At 40.1% G+C, this 27,655-nt stretch overlaps 3 protein-coding genes across 10 annotated transcripts in view; 2 read left to right on the forward strand and 1 right to left on the reverse strand.

Moving 5' to 3' along the window:
• LOC105495453 (zinc finger protein 829) overlaps positions 1–4,480 on the reverse strand; it is a 32,679-nt gene extending 28,199 nt beyond the window's left edge. For 2 of the 3 annotated variants that reach the window (XM_071086508.1, XM_011765040.3), the window contains exons 1-5: positions 4,225–4,480; positions 3,350–3,474; positions 3,185–3,242; positions 1,510–1,636; positions 1,106–1,201 (exon numbers count right to left, since the gene is read on the reverse strand). In XM_071086508.1, coding sequence (XP_070942609.1) covers positions 1,106–1,201; positions 1,510–1,636; positions 3,185–3,242; positions 3,350–3,387 — 319 coding nt within the window. In that variant the 5' untranslated portion in view covers positions 3,388–3,474; positions 4,225–4,480. The remainder of the gene's footprint in view (positions 1–1,105; positions 1,202–1,509; positions 1,637–3,184; positions 3,243–3,349; positions 3,475–4,224) is intronic. The other variant, XM_024797176.2, reaches the window with a different exon arrangement.
• A 66-nt stretch (positions 4,481–4,546) lies between these two features.
• Positions 4,547–27,655, forward strand: part of LOC105495442 (zinc finger protein 568) — a 33,002-nt gene continuing 9,893 nt past the window's right edge. Inside the window, exons 1-7 of one of the 6 annotated variants that reach the window (XM_011765011.3) lie at positions 4,683–4,806; positions 5,344–5,682; positions 5,794–5,863; positions 10,963–11,222; positions 13,610–13,668; positions 21,244–21,370; positions 21,646–21,741. In XM_011765011.3, the coding sequence (XP_011763313.2) occupies positions 11,147–11,222; positions 13,610–13,668; positions 21,244–21,370; positions 21,646–21,741 (358 nt within the window). In that variant the 5' untranslated portion in view covers positions 4,683–4,806; positions 5,344–5,682; positions 5,794–5,863; positions 10,963–11,146. The other 5 variants (XM_011765010.2, XM_011765014.3, XM_011765013.2 and 2 more) reach the window with 5 other exon arrangements.
• LOC105495445 (zinc finger protein 568-like) overlaps positions 21,653–27,655 on the forward strand; it is a 70,646-nt gene continuing 64,643 nt past the window's right edge. The window contains exon 1 of the mRNA XM_071086487.1: positions 21,653–21,741. The gene's annotated coding sequence lies outside the window, so the exon portion shown is untranslated. The remainder of the gene's footprint in view (positions 21,742–27,655) is intronic.

Genomic DNA, 27,655 nt, shown 5'->3' on the forward strand with positions numbered 1-27,655 from the left:
CTCACGCCTGTAATCCCAGCACTTTGCGAGGTCGAGGCAGGTGGATCACCTGAGGTTAGGAGTTTGACACCAGCCTGGCCAACATGTTGAAACCCTGTCTTTACTGAAAATACAAAAAATTAGCTGGGCGTGGTGGCACAGGCCTGTAGTCCCAGCTACTCGGGGGGCTGAGGCAAAAGAATCGCTTGAACCCAGGAGGCAGAGGTTGCAATGAGCCGAGATCACACTACTGTACTCCAGCCTGGGCAACAGAGCAAGACTCCATCTCAAAAAATAAATAAATAAATAAATAAATAATATATATGTGTATATTCATAGAGTGAAATACAACATAGCCAGTAAGAATGAACTAACACTAGATATATGCAGCACCATAGATATGTCACATAAACAACATGTTGAGCAAAAAAAGCCAAAGGCAAAAGACTAAATACTGTGCAACTGCATCTACATAAAGTTCAGAAATAGGCAAAACGAATCCCTGGTGCTAAATATCAGGATGGTATTTATTTTGGGAGAGGAAAAAGAGGCTGATGATTGGGAAGAGGCAGAGAAGGGGTTCTGAGGTGCTAGTAATGTTCCACTTATTGTCCTAGTAGTGGTTTCACCATTCTCAATTTCACCATGCTATGCACTCATAGTCATGTAGTTTTATGTGTGTATGTTATCCTTCAATTTCTTTTAAAGTAAGAAATAATCAAATGTTTGATAAATGAAAGAATGAGCTATTAAATCCAGAATGAACTGGTCAAAGACGTTAAATAGCTGAAAGTAGAGAAAATGAAAACAAGTACAGGGAAAGAAAAAGACACACACACGCACTTACACACATCTATTTCTTAGGGTAGGAGTGTCTACTGTTATACAATTCTAAACATAGCGTATCATAGGAAGGAATGAAACCTAACATGTGGATAGAATAATTATAGCATAATTATAGCCAGGGAGGTACTTACTATATTGGACTAGAGAGAAAGTATGAGAAAAAAAAAAGTGGGATACCTTATATGGAAGAGGCTTCGGGCCTTTAAAGGGAGCTTCCTGATAACATCTCAGAAGTATATCTCTTCATAGCCCTGCTCCTGAGCCATCATCTCTTACTTACCTGAACACAGGCCTCTAGTCAGCTCTCTGTCAACCATCCAGGGCTCTTTTCCTTGTTCCAATAAGGAGATCACAGCTGGCTTAGAATTGGAAAGTCCTGCTCACAAGAAAAGACATGGGACATGGTTATGCTCTGGGCTCCCCAGAAATCAGATCGAGTCCCTTAGTGATCAAAGAAGAGGGGACATTACAAGAAGGACCAGAGAAAGATGGAGAAGATGAAGCTTCAGCCGCAGCCCATTGGAGCTGCCCACTTCCAACTCTTCCATTCTATTTCAACTCAAACCATTCCTTAGGGAAGAGGGAGCAGAAATTCAGCTGGTTACATGAAGCAAATAATTCACAGTGGAGAAAGGAGACATTTACAAGGGCAGACTCTGAATTTTGGGGAATAGTTATCCTTACCCACTGAAACCAGGTTGCTGAAATTCTCCAACATTACTTCTTTGTATAAATTCATCTGACCAGAGTCCAGGCATTCCCATTCCTCTTGAGAGAAGTCTATGGACACATCCCTGAACATCACTGACCCCTGAAACAACAAACATGCTTTCACAATGGAAGGAGAAAAGAAAAAGATGGTGGTAGAGGTGGCAAGAAAGGACAGAGTAAGCAAAATTAAAGGGGGTGAATCCTATCATATCAGAAGATATATGTCCTGTGTACAAAGGGATGTACAAGTAGGCTGGACTTTTCCAGTGATAGGAAACAGCATGCATTCAGTTCAATTAGTGAGTTTCTTCCCCCTCCCCACTTTCCCTTTATGCCCCAAGAGACAGGAAAATGGGAGGAGCTTTCAAACACATCTCATAATACTTGGAGTAAAAATTCAGAATATCAGGGCAAAACAAAAATGAAAGTTTCGGGCCGGGCGCGGTGGCTCAAGCCTGTAATCCCAGCACTTTGGGAGGCCGAGACGGGCGGATCACGAGGTCAGGAGATCAAGACCATCCTGGCCAACCCGGTGAAACCCCGTCTCTACTAAAAAAAAATACAAAAAACTAGCCGGGCGAGGTGGCGGGCGCCTGTAGTCCCAGCTATTCCGGAGGCTGAGGCAGGAGAATGGCGTGAACCCGGGAGGCGGAGCTTGCAGTGAGCTGAGATCCGGCCACCGCACTCCAGCCTGGGTGACAGAGCGAGACTCAGTCTCAAAAAAAAAAAAAAAAAAAAAAAAAAATGAAAGTTTCTAAAAGCTTCTAGGAAGAAAAGACAGATCACATAAGTTTTCAGGAATCAGAATGGCAATAGACTTCTCAATAGCATCATTTGAAACAAGAAAAAATACAAGTAATTCCTTTAATATTATAAAGGAAAATAAATTCTGAAATAGAATTCTATCTCCAATCAGATTACTAAGCCACTATGAAGATTAAATCAAGACAATTTGAAATCTGCAGGGAATGATAAAAGTATTTCCAATGTGGCTTTTCTTAGGAAGCTACTGGGCTACATGTTCCATCAAAACTAGGGAGTAAATTAGGAAAAAGAAAAGGTACTATATTAAGACACTGGAAAACTAACATGAAAATGGTGATGAAAGTGCCAGTATAATTATAAAAGGCAAATCCTAGAACACCATCCAGCAGCAGACTGAGAGAACAGCATCTAGGAACATAAGAAGTGAGGACTATAGGAAAGACATCTCCAAAGAAAACTAAGGAGCTAGTATGTTTGATCATGCAGAAAATATCGACAGGCAACTGACAGCAATGTTAGAGAATTTGAAAATGATGACGTGGGATCATATTTTTGACACTTTTTTTGTAAAAATGTAAACATCAAATGGCAAATGAAACAAAATTTGGTTCTTGACCAATAATGAAAACACATTAAAATATTAACACTAGTTATCTGAGTCGTCAAATTTTATTTTTTCCTGGTAATGCTGTATTTTTGAGATCTCTAAACTAATCATCCTTTTATTTTTAAATCATAATAAATATTTGAGAAGAAAATTCAGCAAGCATAAGTGGAGCAACCATCCTTTTCTGTGATGGGAAAATTATAGGGACCTAGAATTAAATGACATTCCTTTATTAAGCAAGAATTTTCAGAAGAAAAAGAAGAAACCCCAACACACCTTGGATACTGCTTGTAGAAGTTCATCATGCATTCTTTCCGCCTCTTCTTGGTGACACCTGGAGAAAGGTAAAATTGGGAGAGGGAAGAGTAACTGTGAGACACCAGGTTTTTCTTGGTACCCAAATTAGTCAAGTAAGCGGTCTTCCCCAGCCCCATTACCCACCACACATGGGGAATGGAGATCCGAGTAGAATGGGGCATCCTGTCCAATTCCAGTGGCTCAGGGGAAAGGCTGTGTTCACTGCTGTCCAGGGTTCGAATCTGACCACCAGACCTCAGAGAGGTTTCCTAGAGACAGAGCTCTGGAGTCACAATCGCACAGTTGACGGGACCTCATACTCATACACAGAATGCCACATACAGTTAGGGACAGTCACACTTAAATCAAGGCGACATGCACGTCTCACCTGCACACACGGAGCCACACACGGCAACACAGTTACAATCACATACACACCATAGGAAACACACAATTACAGCTGCACAATCGTAGGCACCCCACACTGTCGCAGTCACAATCACACATCACCACGGGTACACACAGCCACAACCCCTCCAGTGACAGGTATCCCATATCCGCACATAAGCCGCAGTGTTATTATCTCCCAGACAATTCCACAGCCTCCCCTTTTTTTTGGAGGGGTGGGGACAGAGTCTCGCTCTGTCGCCAGGCTGGAGTGCAGTGGCGCGATCTCGGCTCACAGCAACCTCCGCCTCCCGGGTTCAAGTGATTCTCCTGCCTCAGCCTCCTAGTATCTGGGACTACCGGCGCGCGCCACCAAGCCCAGCTAATTTTTGTATTTCTAGTAGAGATGGGGTGTCACCATGTTGGCCAGGATGGTCTCGATCTCTTGACCTCGTGATCCGCCCGCCTTGGCCTCCCAAACACAACCTCCCCCTTCAGGCAGCTCTGCCCACACGGGCCCAAGGCGCCAGCTCCCCACCAGCCTTCGGTATCCTCAACTAAGCCCTTTCCAGTCATCCCGGATGGGAACTTGCAGACCTGAGCCAGTTCTCCCGGGGACCAAAATATCTCACCTCCCAGATCTAAGAGTCCCGCCAGGAGTGACGAAACGTTCGAATTCCTGCGAGAAAAGTGGCAGGCCACCAGGCCCTCTGGGAAATGTAGTCCAGAGCGGGACCCACGCCGATTCCTGTCAGCTCCTCGCCTGGGCCCACCCGAAACGGCTGCTCCCTCAACTCTCAACATCCAGCTGAGCCTCAGAGTTGCGGGTGGCTGTAGCGCTGGGCAATGGAGATGAGCCTCCCCGGGAACCTGGCCCACGCCTCACTCTCACACAGGAAACGCAGACGTGTTCTGGCCGGATGTTGAGTGGGGCCGCGGGGCCTGCTGGGAGGTGTTGTCCTCGGAAACGTCGCGGACGCGGAGGGATGGTTCGGGGCTTTAGGCGTCTGTTCCACACCTATCTGTGGGTCCCCTTCACCCAGAATCTCAGAAACTGCGCGCGGGATGAACATTCGGGTGTTTCCGGCAGGTGACGCTGCCGAGTCCCCGCTGCAGGGGGCGAGCAAGGGACTCGCGGCTGACGGGACACGGAGCCACTTAGGCCCAGAGTGTCCCGAGTAGCGGCAGTGGGGAGTGCTCAGGGTACGCTACTGGTAAGTGGTTGCAGTTGTTGGGACAGAAAACTGTGAAGGGAGTTAGTGTGGGTGTGTGGTTGTGTGTGTGAGTGTGACGGCACGAATGATTGTGATGGGGTGATTGTGATGTTTGGTTGCGCGCGATTATGATGAAATGTGTGATATGTGTGTGATTGTGATTAAGGCTCTAGTGAGTGTGAGCGTGGCGAAGTGTGCGTGATTGTAATATGTCTAGTAGTTCTTGTCTTGAGCTGGCTTCTCTGTAGCATTTGGCATAGTTGATAACGACTTGAAAAACACTTATTTGTTTTTTACTGGTCCTCTCTCCCTGTTGGCCACTCCTCTCCTTTGCTGTCTTTTTTACCCTAGTAGTCCTTGACCCTACAATTTGTAGTTTTCCAGTATTCCTTGGTGAACTTTTCAGGTTCATTATTATCTTACGACTTGCTGCTTTTATGTATATTAGTTAGCTATTGCCATGATAATAATGATGTCTAAAAACCACCCCTGAACTCAATGCCATACAACAGCAAGTCCTTATTCTCCTGTTCACAGGCTGGCGCGTTGACGGTGTTCAGCTGATCTAGGTGGGGCTTGGCTGAGTGGATAGGCTGCGCGACGAGTTAAGATCTGCTCCGCATCTGTTCTTTCTGGATCTCAGGCCAAAAGCACATTTATTGCCAGGGCATGCTCTGCTCATGATGGGTCACCGGAGCACAAGAGAGATTGCCTTAACCAGAACAAGTCACATGGCTAAGCCTAAAATCAATTATGCCCACAATTGGAGGGCAAAGTTACCTTCCAAAGAGTATGAATATATAATCTATTAGAGGGGGTGAGGAATTGGACTAAAATTCCAGTCTACCACCTTAAGAAACATACCTCTTTATCCTGGTGAGTGCCTTTTAGTCCAGGTTCGCTTTTGTCTGATAATATTGCTTTTCAAGTTTTATTGTATTTCTTAAGAATTTCATTTTCTAACCCCTTTGTGTCTTTATGTTTCAGATCTGTGTCTTGTGAGGAGCATATTGCTGGGTTTACATCCGTTTATCCCGTTTGACTGTTATTTTAATAGGTGAGTATAATTCAGTGGCATTTATCATGATTGCTCGTATAAACGTTTTATTTTCTATTTATTATGCCTTAAACATTTTTGAGTGACATATAATAGTTGCACATATATCTTTTTTTATTGGGCAAATTCACCTTATCCCTTTTTCTCCCCTACTTTGGTTTCTGCTATTATCCTTCTATTTTTAATATGCATACTTAACAAAACTCAACCTTAAGACTTTAAAATACTTGAACTCCAAAATATCCGCCAATTTCTGTGTTATTCTTGTCTGGTATATTATTTTCTTCTAGTTTTTGTTGTTGTTGTTTTGTTTTGTTTTGTTTTTTGAGACGGAGTCTCGCCCTGTCACCCAGGCTGGAGTGCAGTGGCACGGTCTCGGCTCACTGCAACCTCTGCCTCCTGAGTTCAAGCGATTCTTCTGCCTCAGCCTCCGGAGTAGCTGGGACTACAGATGTGCCACCACACAGCTGATTTTTTGTATTTTTAGTAGAGACTGGGTTTCACTGTGTTAGCCACCGTGTTAGATCTCCTGACATCGTGATTTGCCCACCTCAGCATCCCAAAGTGCTGGGATTATAGGCGTGAGCCACTGTGCCTGGCCTATTCTCTTCTAGTGTTAAAGCCCCAAATTAGTAATAGTAGCCCATTTATTCTATATACGGTTCATATCCAGGAGGGGTTGGTTTCAGGACCCCTCCATGGATACCAGAATGCACAGATGCTCAAGTCCCTACATCCTTCTGTATACATTAAATCATCTCTAGATTATTTGTAATACCTAATACAATGTAAATACTATGTAAATCATTGTTACACTTTATTGTTTAGGGAATAAGAAGAAAAAAATCTGTACTGTACATGTTCAGTACAGACACAACTATCGTAGGCCTAACTATATTTTTTATCTGAGGCTGATTGAATCTGAGGATGCAGAACCCGTGGATAAGGAGGACCAACTGTATACATATATATATATTCAACAGTGGTAAAATATACAACGTAGAATTTACCATCTAAACCATATTTAAGTGTACAGTTCAGTGACATGAAGTACATTCACATTGTTATGGTACAATATCACCACCATCCATCCACAGAACTCTTCTTCTTGCAAAACAGAAACCCAGTACCTATCAAACAATAACTCTCTATCCCCCGCTTTCCCCCGGCCTATGGCATCTGCCATTCTACTTTCTGTCTCTGAATTTGACTATTCTAGGTACTTCATATAAGCAGAATCATATGTTGTTTGTCCTTTTGTGACCCTGATTTAACTTAGCATAATGTCCTCAAGATTCATCCATATTAGCATGTATTGGAATTTCCTCCTTTTTTAAGGCCGAATAATAAGTATGTCATATATGGATAAACATTTTGTTTATCAGTTTATTCATCATTGGATACTTGGGCTGCTTCTACCTTTTGGCAATTGCAAGTGACACTGCTACAAACATGGGTATACAACTGAGTCCCTGCTTTCAATTTTTTATATATACATGTGGTAATGTCTGTTTTTCATCTTTGATTGTCCTAGTGTTTTTGATAATGACTGAACCATTTTATCAGCATATTTTTGAGCACCTACTATCAATATCAAAAACAGACAAAAATAAGTCCTTGTTTTCCTGGAGTTTATGTTGTGGGGGGTGGGTGGACAGTATATATAATTAAACTATACTCATGTGCCGTATATGTATGGACTATATACATATATGACAGTTGTCCTGTGAGACAGTGGTCCCCAGCCTTTTTAGCGCTAGGGACTGGTTTTGTGGAAGACAATTTTTCCATGGACCAGGGGACGGGAGGGTTATGGTTTCAGGATGAAACTGTTTTACCTCAAATCATCAGGCATTAGATTTTCATAAGGAGCAAGCAACTTATATCCCTCACATGCACAGTTCAAAAGAGGGTTCACACTCCTGTAAGGTTGTAATGCCACCACTGATCTGACAGAAGGTGGAGCTCAGGCGGTAATGCTCGCTCATCTGTTGCTCGCTTCCTGCTGTGTGGCTTGGTTCCTAACCAGGAACCAGTACGGTACCGGTACTGGTACATGGCCCAGGGGTTGAGGACCCCTGCTGTAAAATTCCTGTCACCTAGTGACTTTCTAGCCAATATAACACTGTAGCACAATACCATCACTCGTGTTTGCAGTGATGCTGGTTTAAACAAACCTACTCTGCTGCCAGTCAGATAAAAGTATAACGTAAAATTATGTACAGTACATAATACTTGGTAATGATAATAAATATGTTATTGGTTCATGTGCCTACTATACTATTTATCATTAGTCTGGAGCATATGCCTATTTATTTAAAAAAATTAACTGTAAAACAGCCTCAGGTCCTTCAGGAGGTATTCCAGAAGAAGGCATTGTTGTCATAGGATGTGATAGCTCTATGTGTGTTATTGTCCCTGAAGATCTTCCAGTGGGGCCAGATGTGGAGGTGAATGACAATACCAATGATCCTGGACACTGTAGGCCTAGGCTAATGGGTGTTTGTGTCTTAATTTTTAACAAGAAAATTCAAAAAGTTAAAAAAGAATTTTAAGAACATAGCTTATAGAATAAGGATATAAAGAAAGAAAATATTTTTGTACAGCTGTACAATGTGTTTTAAGCTATGTGCTAAGAGTCAAATAGTTTTAAAAAATTGAAAAGCTGGCTGGACATGGTGGCTCACTCCTGTAATCCCAGCACTTTGGGAGGCCAAGGCAGGTGGATCACCTGAGGTCAAGAGTTAGAGACCAGGCTGACCAACATGGTGAAACCCCGTCTCTACTAAAAATACAAAAATTAGCCGGGCGTGGTGGCAGACTCCTGTAATCCCAGCTACTTGGGAGGCTGAGGCAGGAGAATCACTTGAACTCAGGAGGCACAGGTCACAATGAGCCAAGATCGTGCCATTACTCCAGCCTGGGTTATGGAGCGAGACTCTGTCTCAAAAAAAAAAATGGAAAAGCTTATAAAGTAACAAAGTTATAGTAAGCCAAGGCTAATTCAACAATTCGAAGAAATAAAAATAATTTTATAAATTTAGTGTAGCCTAAGTGTACAGTGTTTATAAAGTCTACAGTAGTATATAGTAGTGTCCAAGGCCTTTGCATTCACTCACCACTCACTCACTCAGAGCAACTTCCAGTTCTGCAAGTTTCATTCATTACCATGAATGAAACTTTCCATTTAAACTTTCCATTTAAACTTTCCACTGTACCATTTTTTATCTTTTATACTATATTTTTACAATTTCTCTCCTGTGTTTAGGTATGTTTAGATATACAAACATTTACCTTTGTATTGCAGTTGTCTACACTAACCTGCCATACAGGTTTGTAGCCTAGGAGCAATAGGTTGTACCATATAGCACAGGTGGGTAGTAGGCTATGCCATCCACATTTGTGTAAGTACACTCTTATATTCGCACTATGATGAAATTGCCTAATGACACATTTCTCAGAGCATATCTCTGTTGCAAAGTGATGCATGACTATATATATTAATAGTTTGTTAGAAAGTGATCACTGTCAGCCGAGTGTGGTGGCTCATGCCTGTAATCCCAGAATTTTGAGAGGCCGAGACCGGTGGATCACCTGAGATCAGGAGTGAGCTGAGATCGTGCCATTGCACTCCAGCCTGGGCAACAAGAGCGAAACTCCGTCTAAAAAAAAAAAGAAAGAAAGTGATCACTGTCATGAAAAAAAAGTGAGCGTGTTAGGGGTATTAGGAGGATATTTCAAGCATAGCACTTCTCAAAACCTATTATAATTGAATGTTTTCTGTTTTATTTGTTTTATCATACAGGGCAAAAATTAGTCTATTTTGTTACATATTTTTTTTTACCCTTTACCTAATAAAGACTCATAGCAGCTGCTAAATTCATATATCTTTTTTTTTTTTTTGGGACGGAGTCTTGCTCTATCTCCCAGGCTGGAGTGCAGTGGCGCGATCTTGGCTCACTGCAAGCTCTGCCTCCTGGGTTCACGCCATTCTCCTGCCTCAGCCTCCCGAGTAGCTGGGACTACAGGCGCCCGCCATCACGCCCGGCTAATTTTTTGTATTTTTAGTAGAGACGGGGTTTCACTATGTTAACCAGGATGGTCTCGATCTCCTGACCTCGTGATCCTCCCGCTTCGGCCTCCCAAAGTGCTGGGATTACAGGCATGAGCCACTGCGCCCAGCCTAAATTCATATATCTTAATAGTCATTTCATATATTCATCCAATATTATTGTGACATGAGTATAATTGTCATTTCAGATGAAGAGACTTGGAATTCTAAATTGCAGTTCTCTCTTAACTCAATTGCCAAGATAATACAGAAATGGAATGGAATAGCTGGTCTTTGAATGAAACTCTCTTTCTTGCCAAATTTGGGGTTGCTGCAAATCTGGGTGTTTTTTGACTCAGGTTTATATCTGTCATCTCATCGAGCATATACTTTTAGACACATAGAAGATATTTGAAAAACAGATAGGTAAACATAACTTTGTTTACACCTCTGGTCAGTGTGTCCAGAGCGTATGAATTACAAATAAGGAAGATTAGTGTTTGAAGCTGTATTAATTATCTATTAGTGTGTAACAAATTACTTCAAAAACTAGTGGCTTAAACAACAATAAACATTATCTCACAGTTTCTGTGGGAAGTGTCTTCACTGGGTATTTTGGCTTGGATATCTCATGAAGTTGCAGTCAAGATGTCAGCTGGGCTATAGTCATCAGAAGGCTGCACTGGGGCTGGAGGATTCACTTCCAAGACAGCTGGCTTCCAAGTTAGTGTTAGCTGTCAACAGGAGGCCTCTCCGTAGGGTTGGTTGAGTGTCGTCATGGTATGGCAGCTGGCTTCCCTCAACGTACATGATCCAAACATGCAAGACAGAAGCCCTAATGTCTTATAACCTAACCTTAGAAGTCACACACCATCATTTCTGCAATATCCTATTGGTTGTGAAGGTCAAAGATACTCAGGGTGGGAGGGATCTACAAAGGCATGAATACCAGAAGACAGTGATCACTGGCGGCCATCTTGGAAGCTGGTTATCACAGGGAGCCAGTGAAAAGGCACCAGGTAAATTAGATTTATATCCTAATCCACAGGTCCTGGCCCCACAAGGATAAAACACATCTGCAGTGCAAATAGAAGTCTGAGGAACAGGTGTCTATCATGGAAGGAGACCTGACCTGAGACCTGCCTTAGAGGCTGGAGAGTCCTGAAAGAGAGTGGACCCTGGAGTTGCTGGAGCCTGTCTTGACCCTTCTGCCCAGAGCAGGCAAAGTCTGAATGACATCTCAACCTTCAGTGATCAGCAATAGCTGTGTAACAATGGAGCATTTGAGCCACATGGTGGAAAGGAAAGGTGAGGTGGCTCATAGGTGGACAGAGCTTAGGAGAGAAAGGTTCTACATTTGGGGACAGTGGAAAGAAATGCATTACTCCTACCGAGAAAGGTCACGTGTGTGAGTTGACTGTGCAGGGGAGACATTTGTTTTTAATCTTATTCATTTGACTATTTGATTTTTTAAAAATAAATTTTGAAATGCAATTTTTATTTCTTAAAGAGTATATTTAAATAGATCTTTAAATGCTGTACTATAACATAAACAAAAGCTTCCTATTCCATCCATCCTCGTCCCCTGTTCCCATTCCTGAAAGGCAACCACTTTGCACATTTTCGTCTCAATATTCTGGTATTCACCTCCTTTTTTTCTAAATAACATTCTTATACTGCTAATGCTTGATTTCTCAGTTTTAGATATTTCCTGTTGATTTTTGATAATGGAGTTAAGGATTTAGCTCTCTTTCACTACCTAACCCCTTCCTTTTCACCTCCACCCCAACACACTCTTCTCCTTGCCCTTCTTTCTAATATGGTATTATTTTTTGGAGGTTGAAGGTTGACCAGATGTCAGGATCTGTAAGCATTTTCTTTTGGGCTAGTCAGTTTCCCCAGCAAGAATTCCTAGATTTTGCTTGAGGAGTACAAGCCAGAACTCCCGCTTTTTGGGAGACAGACAAAGGAAGGAAGTGGGCATGTTAGGCACCTCATCTTGCAATATGAGAACTTTTATTTAATTCTTTTTTCTCTGCATTGCCTCAACCCCACCTTTATCTGAATCTGATATGCCTGAAATCCAGAGCTTGTCTCATTCAGTATATCTAGAGAAAAAAATCTTTAGTTTTTCCTGTTGCCAATGTGAGGGAAATGTGACTATGCCATGTTGGGTAAAAGAAGACATCAGGCAATCTTAACATCTTTTTATGACATCTTACGTTTGGTTTTCTGGTTTTCAGCCCTACTCCCAACCTCTAGTCCGCAGAAATACTTAGTAGCTCCATTCCTGAACCTTTCTAGGGTCCTGCCATGGCTTCCCCACCCTCCTCCCACCCTTACTTAAGCTTCACCTTTCTCTGGTTAAGTTAGATACCACTCATTTGTCTGCTCTCTAGCTTCCCACATTTTGTTGACAGCTCGCTCTTATCTGTGGAAGTCTTCTATATTCTTTGTCCTTATGAGTTTTAGCCTCCTTTTTTCCTTTATTAACATTACGATTGGTTTGGGAGAGAGTGGAAATATTAATAAACGCAGGTATTCAGGCTTTCCTTTTTAACCAAAAGGTCCTGAATTTTTTAGGGGAAAAAATAAATCAGGTTTTTAAAAAATGTCATTAGAATCATGACTGTATTGCATTCTATCATATGAATGTTCTGCATTACCTGTAGCCAGTGTCTGATGAAGGTTTTTTTTCTGAGTTCTTTTTTTTGGGGGGAGAGACAGAGTCTTGCTCTGTCGCCCAGGCTGAAGTACAGTGGTGCGATCTCAGCTCACTGCAACCTCCGCTTCCTGGGTTCAAGCGATTCTCCTGCCTCAGCCTCCCAAGTAGCTGGGACTACAGGCATGCACCACCAGGCCCAGCTAATTTTTGTATTTTTAGTGGAGACGGGGTTTCGTCATATTGGCTAAGCTGGTCTCGAACTCCTGACCTCGTGATCCGCCCGCCTTGGCCTCCCAAAGTGCTGGGATTACAGGTGTGAGCCACTGCGCCAGGCCTTAAATTCTTTATGGTTAAAAAATAACATTTTAGACCAGGCGTGGTGGCTCACGCCCGTAAGCCTGGCACTTTGGGAGGCTGAGGCAAATGGATCACTTGAGGTCAGGAGTTTGAAATCAGCCTGGCCAACATGGTGAAACTCTGTCTCTACTAAAAATACAAAAAAGTTAGCCAAGCATAGTGGTGGATGCCTATAATCCCAGCTACTCGGGAGGCTGAGGCAGGAGAATTGCTTGAACCCAGGAGGCAGAGGTTGCGATAAGCGGAGATAGGCCACTGCACTCACTCTAGCCTGGACGACAGAGTGAGACTCCATCTCAAAAAAAAAGAAAAAAATAAAAGCATTTTAAAGGTCATCCCAATCTTTAAATTTTGGGGGTATCTGTTATTATGTACTTAAGATAAACTTCCTGTTAGAAATAAAACAGCAAGATTCTAGGGAGATAAAATATTGCCAATAGATTCACTGGGCACTATATACTTAGCCCTCCAGAAATCCGCATCAGACCCCATATGATTAAATTAGCTATCCGTGTCCATTTCAGTGTCTCTGTAGCTAGATGGCGGTTAACATTTCTCATTGTTTCAAGGATCATTCATCTGTAGAGGGTCTTATAGCCACCTGGTACTGTAGATTTCTATATTCCTTTGTCTGAAACTTTGAAGCAAATCTGTTTTGTTTCTCTTCCTTCAGCTTGGTATTCTCAGGAGTCTGCCCTTTCCGAGGAAGAAGAGGATACAACCAGGCCTCTTGTACGTCTTAAGCATTTATTTGTTTCCTGCGTTACTTTGCAGTGCAGTTACGGTGGGTTATTGTAACCTACCAATATGTTGGAAAAAATAAATTGATGAAAATCAAAGTGAGAAAAAATACAGATAGAAAATCAGAACCCGGGGAAATTTGAGATATGGCTGTGCGGAAGCAGGTACATACAGAATTATTAAAGTTGAGTTCAAATTTAAATATGATCTGGAGAGTCAAAGCAAACTGGGACACTTAAGTTTATTCTATAAGTTGCACCATTTATGAGGAAAAACTTACAATTATTTAAGTGAAGAAAAGACTTTTCATTGGCACCTTGGTCAAAAAGAAACTCTAAAATATAGTTGGACTTCTGTGTCTGTAGATTCTGCTTCCATAGATTCAACCAACTGCAAATCAAAAATACTTGAAAAAAAATGGGTGGTTGCATCTGTACTGAACATGTACAGACTTTTTTCTTGTCATTTTCTAAACAATATAATGTAACAACTATTTACATCGAAATCACATATTAGGTTTTATAAGTAATCTAGGGATGATTTAAAGTATACGGGAGGATGTACATTGGTTATGTACAAATACTACACCATTTTATATAAGGGACTTGAGCATCTGTGGATTTTGGTATCCGTGGGGATCCTGGAACCAATTCTCCATGGTTTCCTAGGGACACCTGTAATTCCTTAATTCTTACAATTTTTAGCTCAGCTTTTAAAAGTCAGTCTTGGCCAAAGTTCAAAAATTTAAATTATCTGGAAGAGGAAGTGGAACACATACCTTTCAAATGATCCTATGTATATATTTTCTTCAATTGAAATTTTAATCCAAGTTGAGCTAAATTATACTAATATTGTATGGCAAAGTCTTATAGTTCTGATATCCATAGCTTTTCACATCTTTTTTATGGTCTCAGAAGATACAGTCTTCATCCTCATCTTACAAAATTACATATTCTCTGCTCTTGATTCTTTTTGTTTCCATCCCTGACGTCACTCACACACCTACATTTTGAATGTTTTCTGCTTAACTGCCTCTTTTTCGTCAGCTTATGTATGTCTTGCCCATCATGAAACATATACACATACTTCTTTTGACCATATGATCATATGGCTCATCCAATTACTTCTGTTGGTGCGGTGGCCCTAGACAAACCTCTGTGGCCCTAGAGAGGCTTGAGTTTAAATCTCGCCTCAGTGACTTACGAAGTGCATGACTGTGGACAAGTTTCTTAATCTTTTCGTGACTCAGTTGCATCTGTAAGTCTGTAAATGGGGATAATAATGGTGTTTATCCCATAGGAATGTTGGGAGGGTTAAATACATGTAACAAGTACCCCGTAAATGATAGGTATTGTTATTTTTTTCTCAAATATTTTTGGTCTGCCATTGGTTGAATCCATGGATATTGAACCCACAGATATGGAGGACCAACTGTTATAGCTTTACTGAGTTATTACTATGTGCCAGGTATTTTGTGCTTTACATAGCTTATTTCGTGTAATTATTATCAGAAGTCTATAAAGTACATATTATTTAATTTTTTTAGATAAAGGAAATGAAGCACAGAGGTTAAGAAGCTTATATAACATTGTGCATCAGTGTGTCATAAACCCAGGATTCAAATCCATACAGTCTGACTCTAGGGCCCACACTCTACATTATTGTACAGATGGAGGCTCATTATGAGTGAAGAAATACAAAAGCCAATTACCTGTTCATATTGTTTGTCTATTTTTAATAATAGTTTTTTCTCTATTTGATATTAGAATATTTTAAGAATGCCTATTTCAGTATTAGGACTTGGGATTTATGCAGCTACGTTCTCCCAATCTGTCACTTTTATGTTATCATTTATTTTTTGTTGTTTAGACACCGAAGTTAGTTACGTTTAATGTATGATAAATATGTACACATAATAGAATTCAGTCAAAATATGCAACAATTAATATTTAGTCTTTTTTCATGAGTTGCCAATGTTGATCTTTTCTAAGATATCTTTCCTAATTAATATTAGATCATTGAGATAATCTCTGTCCAAAGCTTTGTTTTCCATATTTAGTCTTTAATCCAACTGGATTATAATATTGTAATTGGTTTGAGATAGGAATTTACTGATAATTCTATTAGTAGAATTACCTTTGCATGTAGAAGACTAGTTGTTCCAACACCATTCATTAAGTAAATATTTCCTTTGTGATGCCACCTTTACTGTATACATAAATGATTGTTTCTAGGCTTTTACTTTTTCTTTAATCTATTTGTCTACATTTATATCGGTACCGTACTTGTATGTGTGTGTTTTACATTGGTTTAATTACTATTACTTTATATGGGCAATGATTTTACCACTTCTTTATGCACATACATTATTCTTAGTTTTTCAAAAATTTTTGAGCTACCTTGGGACCTCTGGGCTTCTATTTGATTTTTAGAATTAGTTTATCTAGTTCTAGGAAGAAATCCTGTTGGGGATTTTCGTTGAATTGCACAGACTAATTGGAGAAGAATTGAGCAAAAATACATATATATATGTGTATATATATAAATATATCTATAAAAAGATATATATTTATTTATTTATTTGTTTGGTTTTGGTGATGGAGTCTTGCTTTGTTGCCCAGGCTGGAGAGCAGTGACGTGATCTTGGCTCACTGCAACCTCCACCTCCTGGGTTTAAGTGATTCTCATGCCTCAGCCTCCCAAGCAGCTGGGATTACCACCACGCCTGGCTAAGTTTTTGCATTTTTAGTAGAGATAGGGTTTCATGGTGTTGGCCAGGCTGACCGCAAGTGATTCTGACCTCAAGTGATCCACCTGCCTCAGCCTCCCAAAGTACTAGGATTACAGGCATGAGCCATTGCCCCTGTACTGAAATATATTTTCTGTCACAATTAAAGATGTTTCCATTTAAGGGAATCTATTAATATAAATTATTATATTCAAGAGAAAAACAATCAGATGTATAGAGCTGAAAATTTTTAAACTCAGAACCTGTGATTTCAAAAGGACCTATTTATAAAGTAAAAATAAAAGAACACTTTCTTACCATGATACTTTTAAGAAATTATTCACATGCATACAACACATATACATGCAGATAATAAGCTAAAAGCTGGTACCATGTTTACTTGTAAAAATGAGGCACTTTCCCACTAGTCAGGAACCCGTCCAGCTTGCCAGTGCTACCACATTTATCTATATAATTTTGTATGCCTACACATAAGGGGAGGGAAATGAAGTAAAAAGTGGGATGGTACATTCAAAATTATGATATCTAAATGATACGATTATGTTTTTAGGCAACAGAAAAACATGAGATGATTGAACTATGGACACAAAATTAATATACAAAAATCAATACCATTTTTTTCTATAAACCACACCATCAAAAATGAAATGGAAGAATGAGGCTCAGACTGGAAAAAAACCCTAAAGAAAAAAATAAAGAAATGTATGTGATGTACATGGGAGAATGAAACCTTCAAATTATTACTGAGATATAAAAGAGGATTTGAACAAATTTTTTAAATACCCTTTTTTGGATAAGATCCATCATTATTAAATTAATGTAAATTGTCTTTAACCTATATAGATTTATCTGAATCTCAATAACAATTCTAAATCATTTTTCTTAGAATTAGACAAGTTTATTCAAGCCGAGTCTAGAACACGTTTGAAAAATAAAAACATGCAGAATGGCCAGGAAAAGTATAAAAGAATGTCATGTACCATCTCAAGTTTTTAAAAGAAGAATATTCGTTTAATGGTTATGTAACTTTAGGGGAAAAAATTTTTTTTTTTTTTTTTTTTTTGAGACGGAGTCTTGCTCTGTCACCCAGGCTGGAGTGCAGTGGCCGGATCTCAGCTCACTGCAAGCTCCGCCTCCCGGGTTTACGCCGTTCTCCTGCCTCAGCCTCCCGAGTAGCTGGGACTACAGGCGCCCGCCACCTCGCCCGGCTAGTTTTTTTGTATTTTTTAGTAGAGACGGGGTTTCACCGTGTTAGCCGGGATCGTCTCTCGATCTCCTGGCCTCGTGATCCGCCCGTCTCGGCCTCCCAAAGTGCTGGGATTACAGGCTTGAGCCACCGCGCCCGGCCGGGGAAAAAAAAATTTTTTAAAAAGTTGCCAGTCAGCACATACACCCAGAACTGATTTTCAGTTATCTTTATTCCCTTGCTGTAACCTTTGTTTTTTTTGTTTGTTTGTTTGTTTTTTGAGACAGAGTCTCACTCTGTTGCCCAGGCTGGAGTGCAGTGGTGCTATCTCGGCTCACGGCTCACTGCAAGCTTTGCCTCCCGGGTTTATGCCATTCTCCTGCCTCAGCCTCCCGAGTAGCTGGGACTACAGGCGCCCACCACCTCACCCGGCTAGTTTTTTGTATTTTTTAGTAGAGACGAGGTTTCACCGTGTTAGCCAGGATGGTCTCGATCTCCTGACCTCGTGATCCGCCCGTCTCGGCCTCCCGAAGTGCTGGGATTACAGGCTTGAGCCACCGCGCCCGGCCTGAACTTTGTTATTTTAAAGAATATGTTTGTTCCATTATGTATCTTGAAGAAAGTGAGGCATGGTGGCTCACACCTGTAATCCCAGCACTTTAGGAGGCCAAAGCAGGAGGATCACTTGAGGCCAGGAGTTTGAGACCAGCTGGATCAACACAGCAAGACCCAGTCTTTACAACAAATTTTTTAAAATTAGCTGGGTGTGGCCAGGCACGGTGGCTCACACCTGTAATCCCAGCACTTTGGGAGGCCGAGGCAGGTGGATCATGAGGTCAGGAGATCAAGATCATCCTGGCGAACCCAGTGAAACCCCGTCTCTACTAAAAAAAAATACAAAAAACTAGCTAGGCGAGGTGGTGGGCGCCTGTAGTCCCAGCTACTCGGGAGGCTGAGGCAGGAGAATGGCGTGAACCCGGGAGGCGGAGCTTGCAGTGAGCTGAGATCCGGCCACTGCACTCCAGCCTGGGTGACAGAGCGAGACCCCGTCTCAAAAAAAAAAAAAAAAAACTAATAAATAAATACAAAGAATTACCACCTTCTCTTTAATTGCTCTCCACCAAAATCTCCGTTGTTTCTGAGTGCGCCCTTAAGCTTGAACTTTGCCATAACTCTGTTGCAAATAAATTCATTTCCTTGTCTCTTCACATTTGTCAAGCCTAAAACAAGAAAAATAATACAATTATTCAAATTTGGGATTTAAAAAGAACATGTAATAAACAATAGAATGGTAAGTTTTAAAAAGTTGAGAGGAAAAAAAATAAAAATAAAAAGTTGAGAGGAATTCCACTTCCAGGATAGCAATGGAAAGTATTCCATGGACCTAATCCACAGTAAAACAAGCATAACTGGTAAGAAGCATTTAAACCTGCAGATTGTGGCTCAAATGCCACAGACTCTTACAGTTTTTATTAAGTTTTAGTGGTTTTTTATTATTATTAAATGGTTCTTTATTTGCTATATGCCTTTAGGACAATTTCCAGAAATTTTAATCTTTAAAAACTTCTCACCAGTGTTTATCTATATATTAAACTTATCAAGGTATTCTTACCTTCTAAATGGATAATAATAGTAGCTACTTTATAGCCTTATTAGGGGAATTTTAAAAGTTAATGTAACAAAATATTATAGCATTGTCTAGCACATAACAAGTAGTCAGTAGATGACAGTGATAATATTAATGATAGTAATGATCTCAACATCATAGAGATAGTTTCTCAGAGACATTATTCAGCCTTTGGGCCACGCGTGGTGGCTCACGCCTGTAATCCTAGCACTTTAGGAGGCTGAAGTGGGCAGACCACCTGAGGCCAGGAGTTCAAGACTAGCCTGGCCAACATGGTGAAACCCTGTCTCTACTAAAAATACAAAAATTAGCCCGGTGAGGTGGTGGGCACCTGTAATCCCAGCTACTTGGGAAGCTGCTGTAAGAGAATTGCTTGAACCCAGGAGTGGAGATTGCAGTGAGCCAAGATTGCACCATTGCACTCCAGCCTGGGCGACAGAGCGAGACTCCATCTGAAAAATAAAATAAAATAAAATAAAATAAAATAAAATAAATTCAGCCTTTGGTGATTTCCATTTGTATTTCCCATTTTATCTTGTCCCATTTGTACTATCTCTTTAATAAATTCCCCTAAGTGTGGCTATGTGGTGCTTTTTTTTTTTTTTTTTTTTCCCTAGAGAACCTTTGCAGTTTAAAAGGTTTTTCTTTATTTCCTTACTTGGATATAAAATTATTTTAATGGGAAGAGCTAGACACTATTGATCAAATCACATTCTTTTTTAGAAATTTGGCATTTGTTTGTTGGTTTCTGTTATATCATTCTCATAGATTTAATTCCCATCCTTTGGTTGTAAATAAACAAAAGACTAAAACCTCACTCCCTTTCTTCGATGGTTAACTATGGACTCTGTCCTTAGCTGTATTACTCACCATGTATATTTTCTACAGCTGCTCACATCCTTTGGCCATGGATTCAGCTCCCAATCTTAGGTTGATGACTAAAAACTTTTCATCTCCCTTCTTCTTATATCTAACTGCATAGTGAGTATTTCCATCTGAAAGTCCTATAGCAAGCTTGTCCAACCCACGACCGGTAGGCCACATGCAGCCCAGGACAGCTTTGAATGTGGCCCAACACAAATTTGTAAGCTTTCTTAAAAACATTATGAGATTTTTTTGTGATTTATTTATTTATTTAAGCTCATCAGCTGGTGTTAGTGTATTTTACGTGTGGTCCAAGACAATTCTTCCAATGTGGCCCAAGGGAAGCCAAAGATTGGACACCCTGTCCTATAGGAATTTCATACTTTACATGTTCAAATTTTCATGCCTCTCCTCCTTCCTCTTGCCTTATTTCTCTTACCTCTCTACTCTCTGCCATGTTCCCCTTCCCCCTGGATCACATAAACATCTGGACAGGTTCTGAGCCAGTTACCTGTGAGTCACGTCCAATTCTTCCATCTCTGTCACAGCCGAGTAAAAATTAGTGACCACTGACTCTAGCTTCCTGCATAATAGATGATGAATGAATAAGTTTGCTGACTTAGGCCGGGCACGGTGGCTCAAGCCTGTAATCCCAGCACTTTGGGAGGCCGAGGCGGGTGGATCACGAGGTCAGGAGATCGAGACTATCCTGGCTAACATGGTGAAACCCCGTCTCTACTAAAAATACAAAAAACTAGCCGGGCGAGGTGGCGGGCGCCTGTAGTCCCAGCTACTTGGGAGGCTGAGGCAGGAGAATGGCGTAAACCTGGGAGGCGGAGCTTGCAGTGAGCCGAGATCGCGCCACTGCACTCCAGCCTGGGTGACAGAGCGAGACTCCGTCTCAAAAAAAATAAATAAATAAATAAGTTTGCTGACTTAATAATTAACATACCCTTCAAGGATATTTCTGCTATGCTTTATTTTCCCTACGATATAATGTAAAATTAGGTAAATATGAAGACCTGATAAGGTTTTTAATGACCTCTGACCCCTGAGTACCAGCTAAACAAGTTCTTACATGTTTTGATCACAATTCCTAATTTTGATGACTTCAGATTAATTAGCATTATGTTTTTACAGGAAACAGTGACATTTAAGGATGTGGCTGTTGACCTTACCCAGGAGGAGTGGGAGCAGATGAAACCTGCTCAAAGGAACTTGTATCGGGATGTGATGCTGGAGAACTACAGCAACCTAGTTACAGTGGGTAAGGTAGCTTGGTAGCTTTGCAATTTAACAGAGAAATTCTTTTCCATTTCTGAAATGTGTGAAGACTGTAACTTGCCAGATAACTGTAGCCTTTCCTTTCTCCACATGACTGTATGTGCTCCACTCTTCAGTGTTAAAGGCTAATTACTTTGTGTCATTGTGTAAGTTTGTTCATCCTCATCTTTTGTGAACCCTCAAACTTGGACTTAGCCCAAGATCTGGATGGTCGTCACCAGCATTAACATCCACGTCTTTTGCTATTTCTTGTAATAGGCTGTCAAGTCACCAAACCGGATGTGATATTCAAGTTGGAGCAAGAAGAGGAGCCCTGGGTGATGGAGGAAGAAATATTTGGGAGGCACTGTCCAGGTGAATAAGTGAAAAGCAGCTCTGAAAGAGAAAGCCACATGAGAGTTGTTCAGTGAAGGGTTGATATCATTTCACAGTTTCCAAGATTTTCTTAAAGGCCCTATTCTTCTAGAGTGACAAATGGGATGGAGTGCTTTAGATTACTGTGACATTTTTAGATATTATTCTTCCTATATTGCAGATATTTTCCTCTTTTAAATTGTAGAGGGCCAGTAGCCCTATCCAATTTCATAATACCATCCTTCCCTAATTCATTCACAGCCTTCCTTTCAGGATTATTGTTCCTCTCTCTATGATCCTTGGGCACTCTCTTTCCTTTATGTTTATGGTTTCATTTCCTTATGCACTCAGTATTTCATGGTTGTGTAGTAATTTTAAAACATGTTTCACACTTAGGTTTCTTTTCATTTCTTTCCTTCTTTCCATTTTAAAAAGCTTCAGACTTGTGTTTGGTTAACAATAGTTTCGCTTCCCATTGTACTTCACAACCCTGACAATCCCATGGCTTAGAAATATAAAAGTTTCTGGCTTAGAAATCCCATGGCATCTCCTTTCTGCTTATTCCCGCCTTCCATTCCTTTAATTTTTTTGAAAATACACGAGGTCCATACTTGGTTAAAAAATATAACCAGTATTATACCTATAATACCAATAGTATACCTTTTGTGCAAAAGCAAATCTTCTTATCCTTGACACAGTCCCTTCCTTTCCACAGTTGCATACACTTCCTTTTTGGAGTTATCCTGGCTATTTTTGATTATTTTACCATATGAATTTTAGACTTAACTGTCTATTTCCAGAGAAAAACCTGTTCGATTTTTTTTTTTTTTTTTTTTTTGAGACAGAGTCTCGCCCTGTCGCCCAGGCTGGAGTGCAGTGGCCGGATCTCAGCTCACTGCAAGCACCGCCTCCCGGGTTTATGCCGTTCTCCTGCCTCAGCCTCCTGAGTAGCTGGGACTACAGGCGTCCGCCACCTCGCCCGGCTAGTTTTTTGTATTTTTTAGTAGAGACGGGGTTTTACCATGTTAGCCAGGATGGTCTTGATCTCCTGACCTCGTGATCCGCCCATCTCGGCCTCCCAAAGTGCTGGGATTACATCGAATTTTTATTGGGATTGTGCTAAATATATAAATTAACTTTCAGAAATTTAACATCTCTTTAATGCCAATGTTTTCTGTCTCAGAACACACTCTGTTCAGATTTTCATATCTACTTTTGTGTCCTTTAGAAATGGAGCTTTCCAAGTTTTCCCATTGTTGCTTTTGTATATCTATAATATGGGTAAGAAAGCTATAAAATCATTCTTATTTACAGATAATGAGATTATAGCCCTGGAAAACACAAGAGAACCAATTGAGAAAGTATAACAAATAGTAAGAGAACTCAGTGAGGTGGTAGGATATCAAACTTAACAAATAAAAATCAATAGCTTTCATATATACTTCAACAACCAAATAGAAGATACTAAGGAAAGAAAACTACATTTATAATAGTAAGAACAAAGATGAAATACCATTCTAGGTATGGATATATAACAGTGTACTGAACAAAATCCTGTCTTTATGAGCTTATAATTTCATGGAAACTAGAGTCCCTGAGGTTTTGCATATGGGAAAGTATCTTTTTAACCTTTACATTTGGTTGATAGTTGGCCATGTGTAAAATTCTTGAGCCATACTTTCTTTTCCAAAGAGTTTTGTAGACGTTACCTGAGGGATTTAGACAATTCTCTGTTGTTTCCTAGATTCAAATGTTGCTTGAAGAAGTTTGAAGCGTGATTATTTCCTCTCGTGGGTGACTTATTTTCTGGGATGCCTATAGGTTTCTTTTTCTTTAAAGCTTAAGTGGCTTTGTGAGGTTATGTCTTGGAATTGATCACTCAGTATCAGCTTTTCCTTTCAACTTGTGGATTTATGGTTTTTGTTCCTTGAAACATCGTCATATAGCTTTCATGCTCATTTCTTTTATGGTTATCATTGTCATCTTTGGATGAAGGTATTTCCTGCTGTACCCACTGTTTACAGAAGGATAGTGTTGAAGACTGTCCAGAAAAATGCTCTGAGTTGGTAAGAAGCCTGGATACCTCACACTGACCTCCTTTATCATACAAGGTTTTGTGTTGAGAGTTGGTTTACCCTTTCATTCTCCCGAGTTAAAGAGAGATTATTATTTGCATATTTCCTGTAGAACTGTGTCTCTTCCATCTTCTTATGCTAACAAACTGCTTATATAAGAATACTGGCTATTCGCATCTCCTTCTTCAGGCCTGCCTTTGTACCATTCGTCAGGGCCAGATGAAGTCCGTTTTGTTCCTGCTGCAATCTTGACATCTGGCAAAAAAATGACTCATTAATTCTGCCCACAAGGGGGTGCCTCTGTTTTAGAGAACTCTGTTCCTTGTACTTTTTGTTTGAGATAAGAAACAGAAACTGCTATCTCTGTGTTTCTTCTCTGCCTAATCCAGTCTGTTTTCTGTTCTTTCCTCCTATTCTGGGGATGGAGTTTAGCTGTCTTTAAGGTTCATTGAAGATGTATTTTCTTTTTTTTTTTTTTTTGAAGCGGAGTCTTACTCTGTCACCTAGGCTGGAGTGCAGTGGCACAGTCTCAGCTCACTGCAACCTCCGCCTCCTGGGTTCAAGCAATTCTCCTGCCTCAGCCTCCCAGGTAGCTGGGATTACAGGTGTGAGCCACTGCACCTGGTCAGAAGATGTATTTTCTTTTTGTTTCTTCTTCTCCATGTTTGCAGAGTGGAGAGGAGACAGAGATGTTTAATTCTACCATATTGAAACAGGAAGTCCTCTATGCTGTATTTGATCCATTTCACCCTTCTTGGAAATGTCTTTCTTCTTTGTGCTTCTCTAAAGGATTCAAATTCTTCCTTGGTTCTGGTTTATTGTTTATTTCTTCTTCCCTTATAAAATATCTTTTAAATGACTCCTCTCTCAACTCTCACTGGACATCACCCAAAGTAGTTCTGAAGTACAATAGACTTCCTTTTCCTCAGAGTACCTTCATGCTATATCTGTGTTCATGCTATTAAATAGGTATTTAACTCTAGAAATGACAGCATTGGAATATTTATCTTTAATGCCTCCAGAATTTTGAAACTCTTCATATCTCTGCCATTAATTATGAGTGCTCTTACCTAAGTTCTAGCAGTTATTTAACTTTAATCTCATTTTCTAGTAAATGGTCCTCAGTATTTCCAGCCTACATTGGTCTTGCCCTTCTCTCAACTAACATTCTATTACATGTCTACCAGAGTGGTTGGAATCTGAAAACATATTACATCTTCTGTATGTTTTCATGTTTTGATGTCTAACACTTGTTTATTAGTCCATCTGGAGAAAGAAGAACTTTAATTCTTCCTATAAATGAGTCATGATTGATGCAGAGCTATATTTGGGAAGATTTTCCTTATTTTTGGTTGTTTTAAAATGTTTACCTACAGATTTTAAAATAAATGTGGAAGAAATCAGGCTAGAGTTAGAAAGACAGGGCATGGTCACATGAGATAGTGTTGAATGTTAAATTGAATGTGAATGCAATTTAGTAAATGACTAAACCAGACAAAGAACACCTAGAAAGTTTTAAGAGAAGGGCTGTAGAAGGAGTAACAAGATTGAGGCTTTCTTTTTCTTTTTGAAAAGAGCTTGGCATTGAAGCCATTTTCCTGTAAGATCTATAGATTATTTAGACTTATTAAAAATTAGAAAACATAACAAAATGTTTGGAAAATAAAATTAGCGTGTTTGTTTGTGGGGTAAAATTAGAAACATGCCCTGACTGGAGGGGAGAGAAGATTGTAAGAGATTATTGAAATCGAGGATGAGTTTTGCATTGTAGACTCAGAAAGTTCTGAATTTTGCCAGCATTCATGTTCTCTTTTGCTGTCTTTTATTTTGAAAATTTTGTTGTCAATTTAGTTTAATTTTTCCCCTGTTTAATCACTGAGGCTATAGTTTTGCCCTGTGCATGGTGGCAGCAAGGTTACAATAGTCAGTTATAAGCAGAGGCTTATAAGATAACAGAATATGAAGGTTAAAAAACATCTAGTTATTTGGATTTTAAGTTACCCACAGTTGACGAAACTCCAGGGGCATGGAAAACCATTGTAGAAGTAATGATGTAGGAATGTTATCATTTTGGATGATGGTATGAAAGAAAAAAGTTAAAACACAATGGAATTTGATATAAAGGCAGTTTCAGTGTGTAGAAATAAACATAGGATAAGATGATAGGACCTGCTGTTAGAACACTGTGGTGAATCAAAGATGACTTGCCTCCTGATCAGCTTTATACTTTTTATTCAATAAAATTAGACCTTCCTATTTCTAATATGCCTTGTTCTTTAAGCACATATAAAAATGAATCACAATTAGATGGAAAGTTGGAGCTCTCTCCATATTTATTACCAATTTTGGATCGTATTTGGTTTGGACAGACTAATCTTCAATATGTTTATATAGAAATAAAGGAATTTGAACTTTATGAAAATTAATTTGCTTGTGGTATGCAGACTGCACGCAAGATAGACTTGTCAGGATCGTATGACAGTTAATCTAGGCAAAAGTAATGAGAACTTGGGTTATCATTTGTTTCTCTTCACCTAATGTAGCTGTTATTTCTCTCTTATGCCATTTCTTTCCTTTGTAATATGCATTTTTAATTTTTTCAAAGTATACCTTATACATTGCTTGTTTTAGAGAGCCAGTAGAAATATCAGATTATAGCAATGCTGTGCTCTGACCTCACATTTCACCTCCATTGGTCAATTATTTTTGACTTTTTTAAACTATCTCTTTTGTTGTCGACCTACATATTTTAAAGCAAATGTTTATACTGCTCTGTAATTTTTTTTTTTTTTCCGAGAAAGAGTCTTGCTCTTGTTGCCCAGGCTGGAGTGCAGTGGCGTGATCTTTGCTCATTGCAACCTCTGCCTCCCAGGTTCGAGTGATTCTCCTGCCTCAGCCTCCCAAGTAACTAGGATCACAGGCATACATCACCACGCCAAGCTAATTTTTTGTATTTAGTAGAGACGGGGTTTCACCATGTTAGTTAGGCTGGTCTTGAACTCCTGACTTGCCTCGGCCTCCCAAAGTGCTGGGATTACAGGTGTGCGCCACCGCACCCGGTCTGTAAATGTTTTTGTAGTCATTTTCAAACATAAGAATAGCGAGATAAAGGAGCTGGGCACGGTAGCTCACGCCTGGAATCCCAGCACTTTGGGAGGCTGAGATGGGCAGATCATGAGGTCAGGAGATTGAGGCCATCCTGGCTAATATGGTGAAACACCATCTCTACTAAAAATACAAAAAATGAGCTGGGCGTGGTGGCGGGTGCCTATAGACCCAGCTACTTGGGAGGCTGAGACAGGAGATGGCGTGAACCCAGGAGGCGGAACTTGCAGTTGAGCCGAGATCGCGCCGCTGCACTCCAGACTGGGTGACAGAGCCAGACTCCGTCTCAAAAAAAAAAAAAAAAAGAATAGAGAGCTAATAGAAGGAATCCTCATGTATTCATCACTCAGCTTCAACAGTTATCGACATTTTCTTAGATTTGTTTACTCTATTTCTGTCATACCCCCACTCCACTTTTGTTTTGCTTTTTTGCTGAACTACTTTACCTTTTGTTTTAAATACTACTATATGTATTGCCAAGAGTTTTTTAATCCTGCAATATTTCTAACACACTTAACAACATTAGTAATAATTTCTTACTATCTGCTACTTAGTCTCTGTTATATATTTCATTGTCTCAAGAATGTTGTTTATGGTTGATTTATTTGAATCAGGATCCAGATAAAATCTGCACATGCTTAGTTCACAGGCTATACAGAAGCAGGCTGTGGGTATAGTTTGCCAACCCCTGCTCTAGATGTACCTTATTCTGGATTTGGCATTTAACCTCCTAG

Source organism: Macaca nemestrina, chromosome 20 (genome assembly GCF_043159975.1).
Source record: "Macaca nemestrina isolate mMacNem1 chromosome 20, mMacNem.hap1, whole genome shotgun sequence".
NCBI lineage: Eukaryota > Metazoa > Chordata > Mammalia > Primates > Cercopithecidae > Macaca > Macaca nemestrina.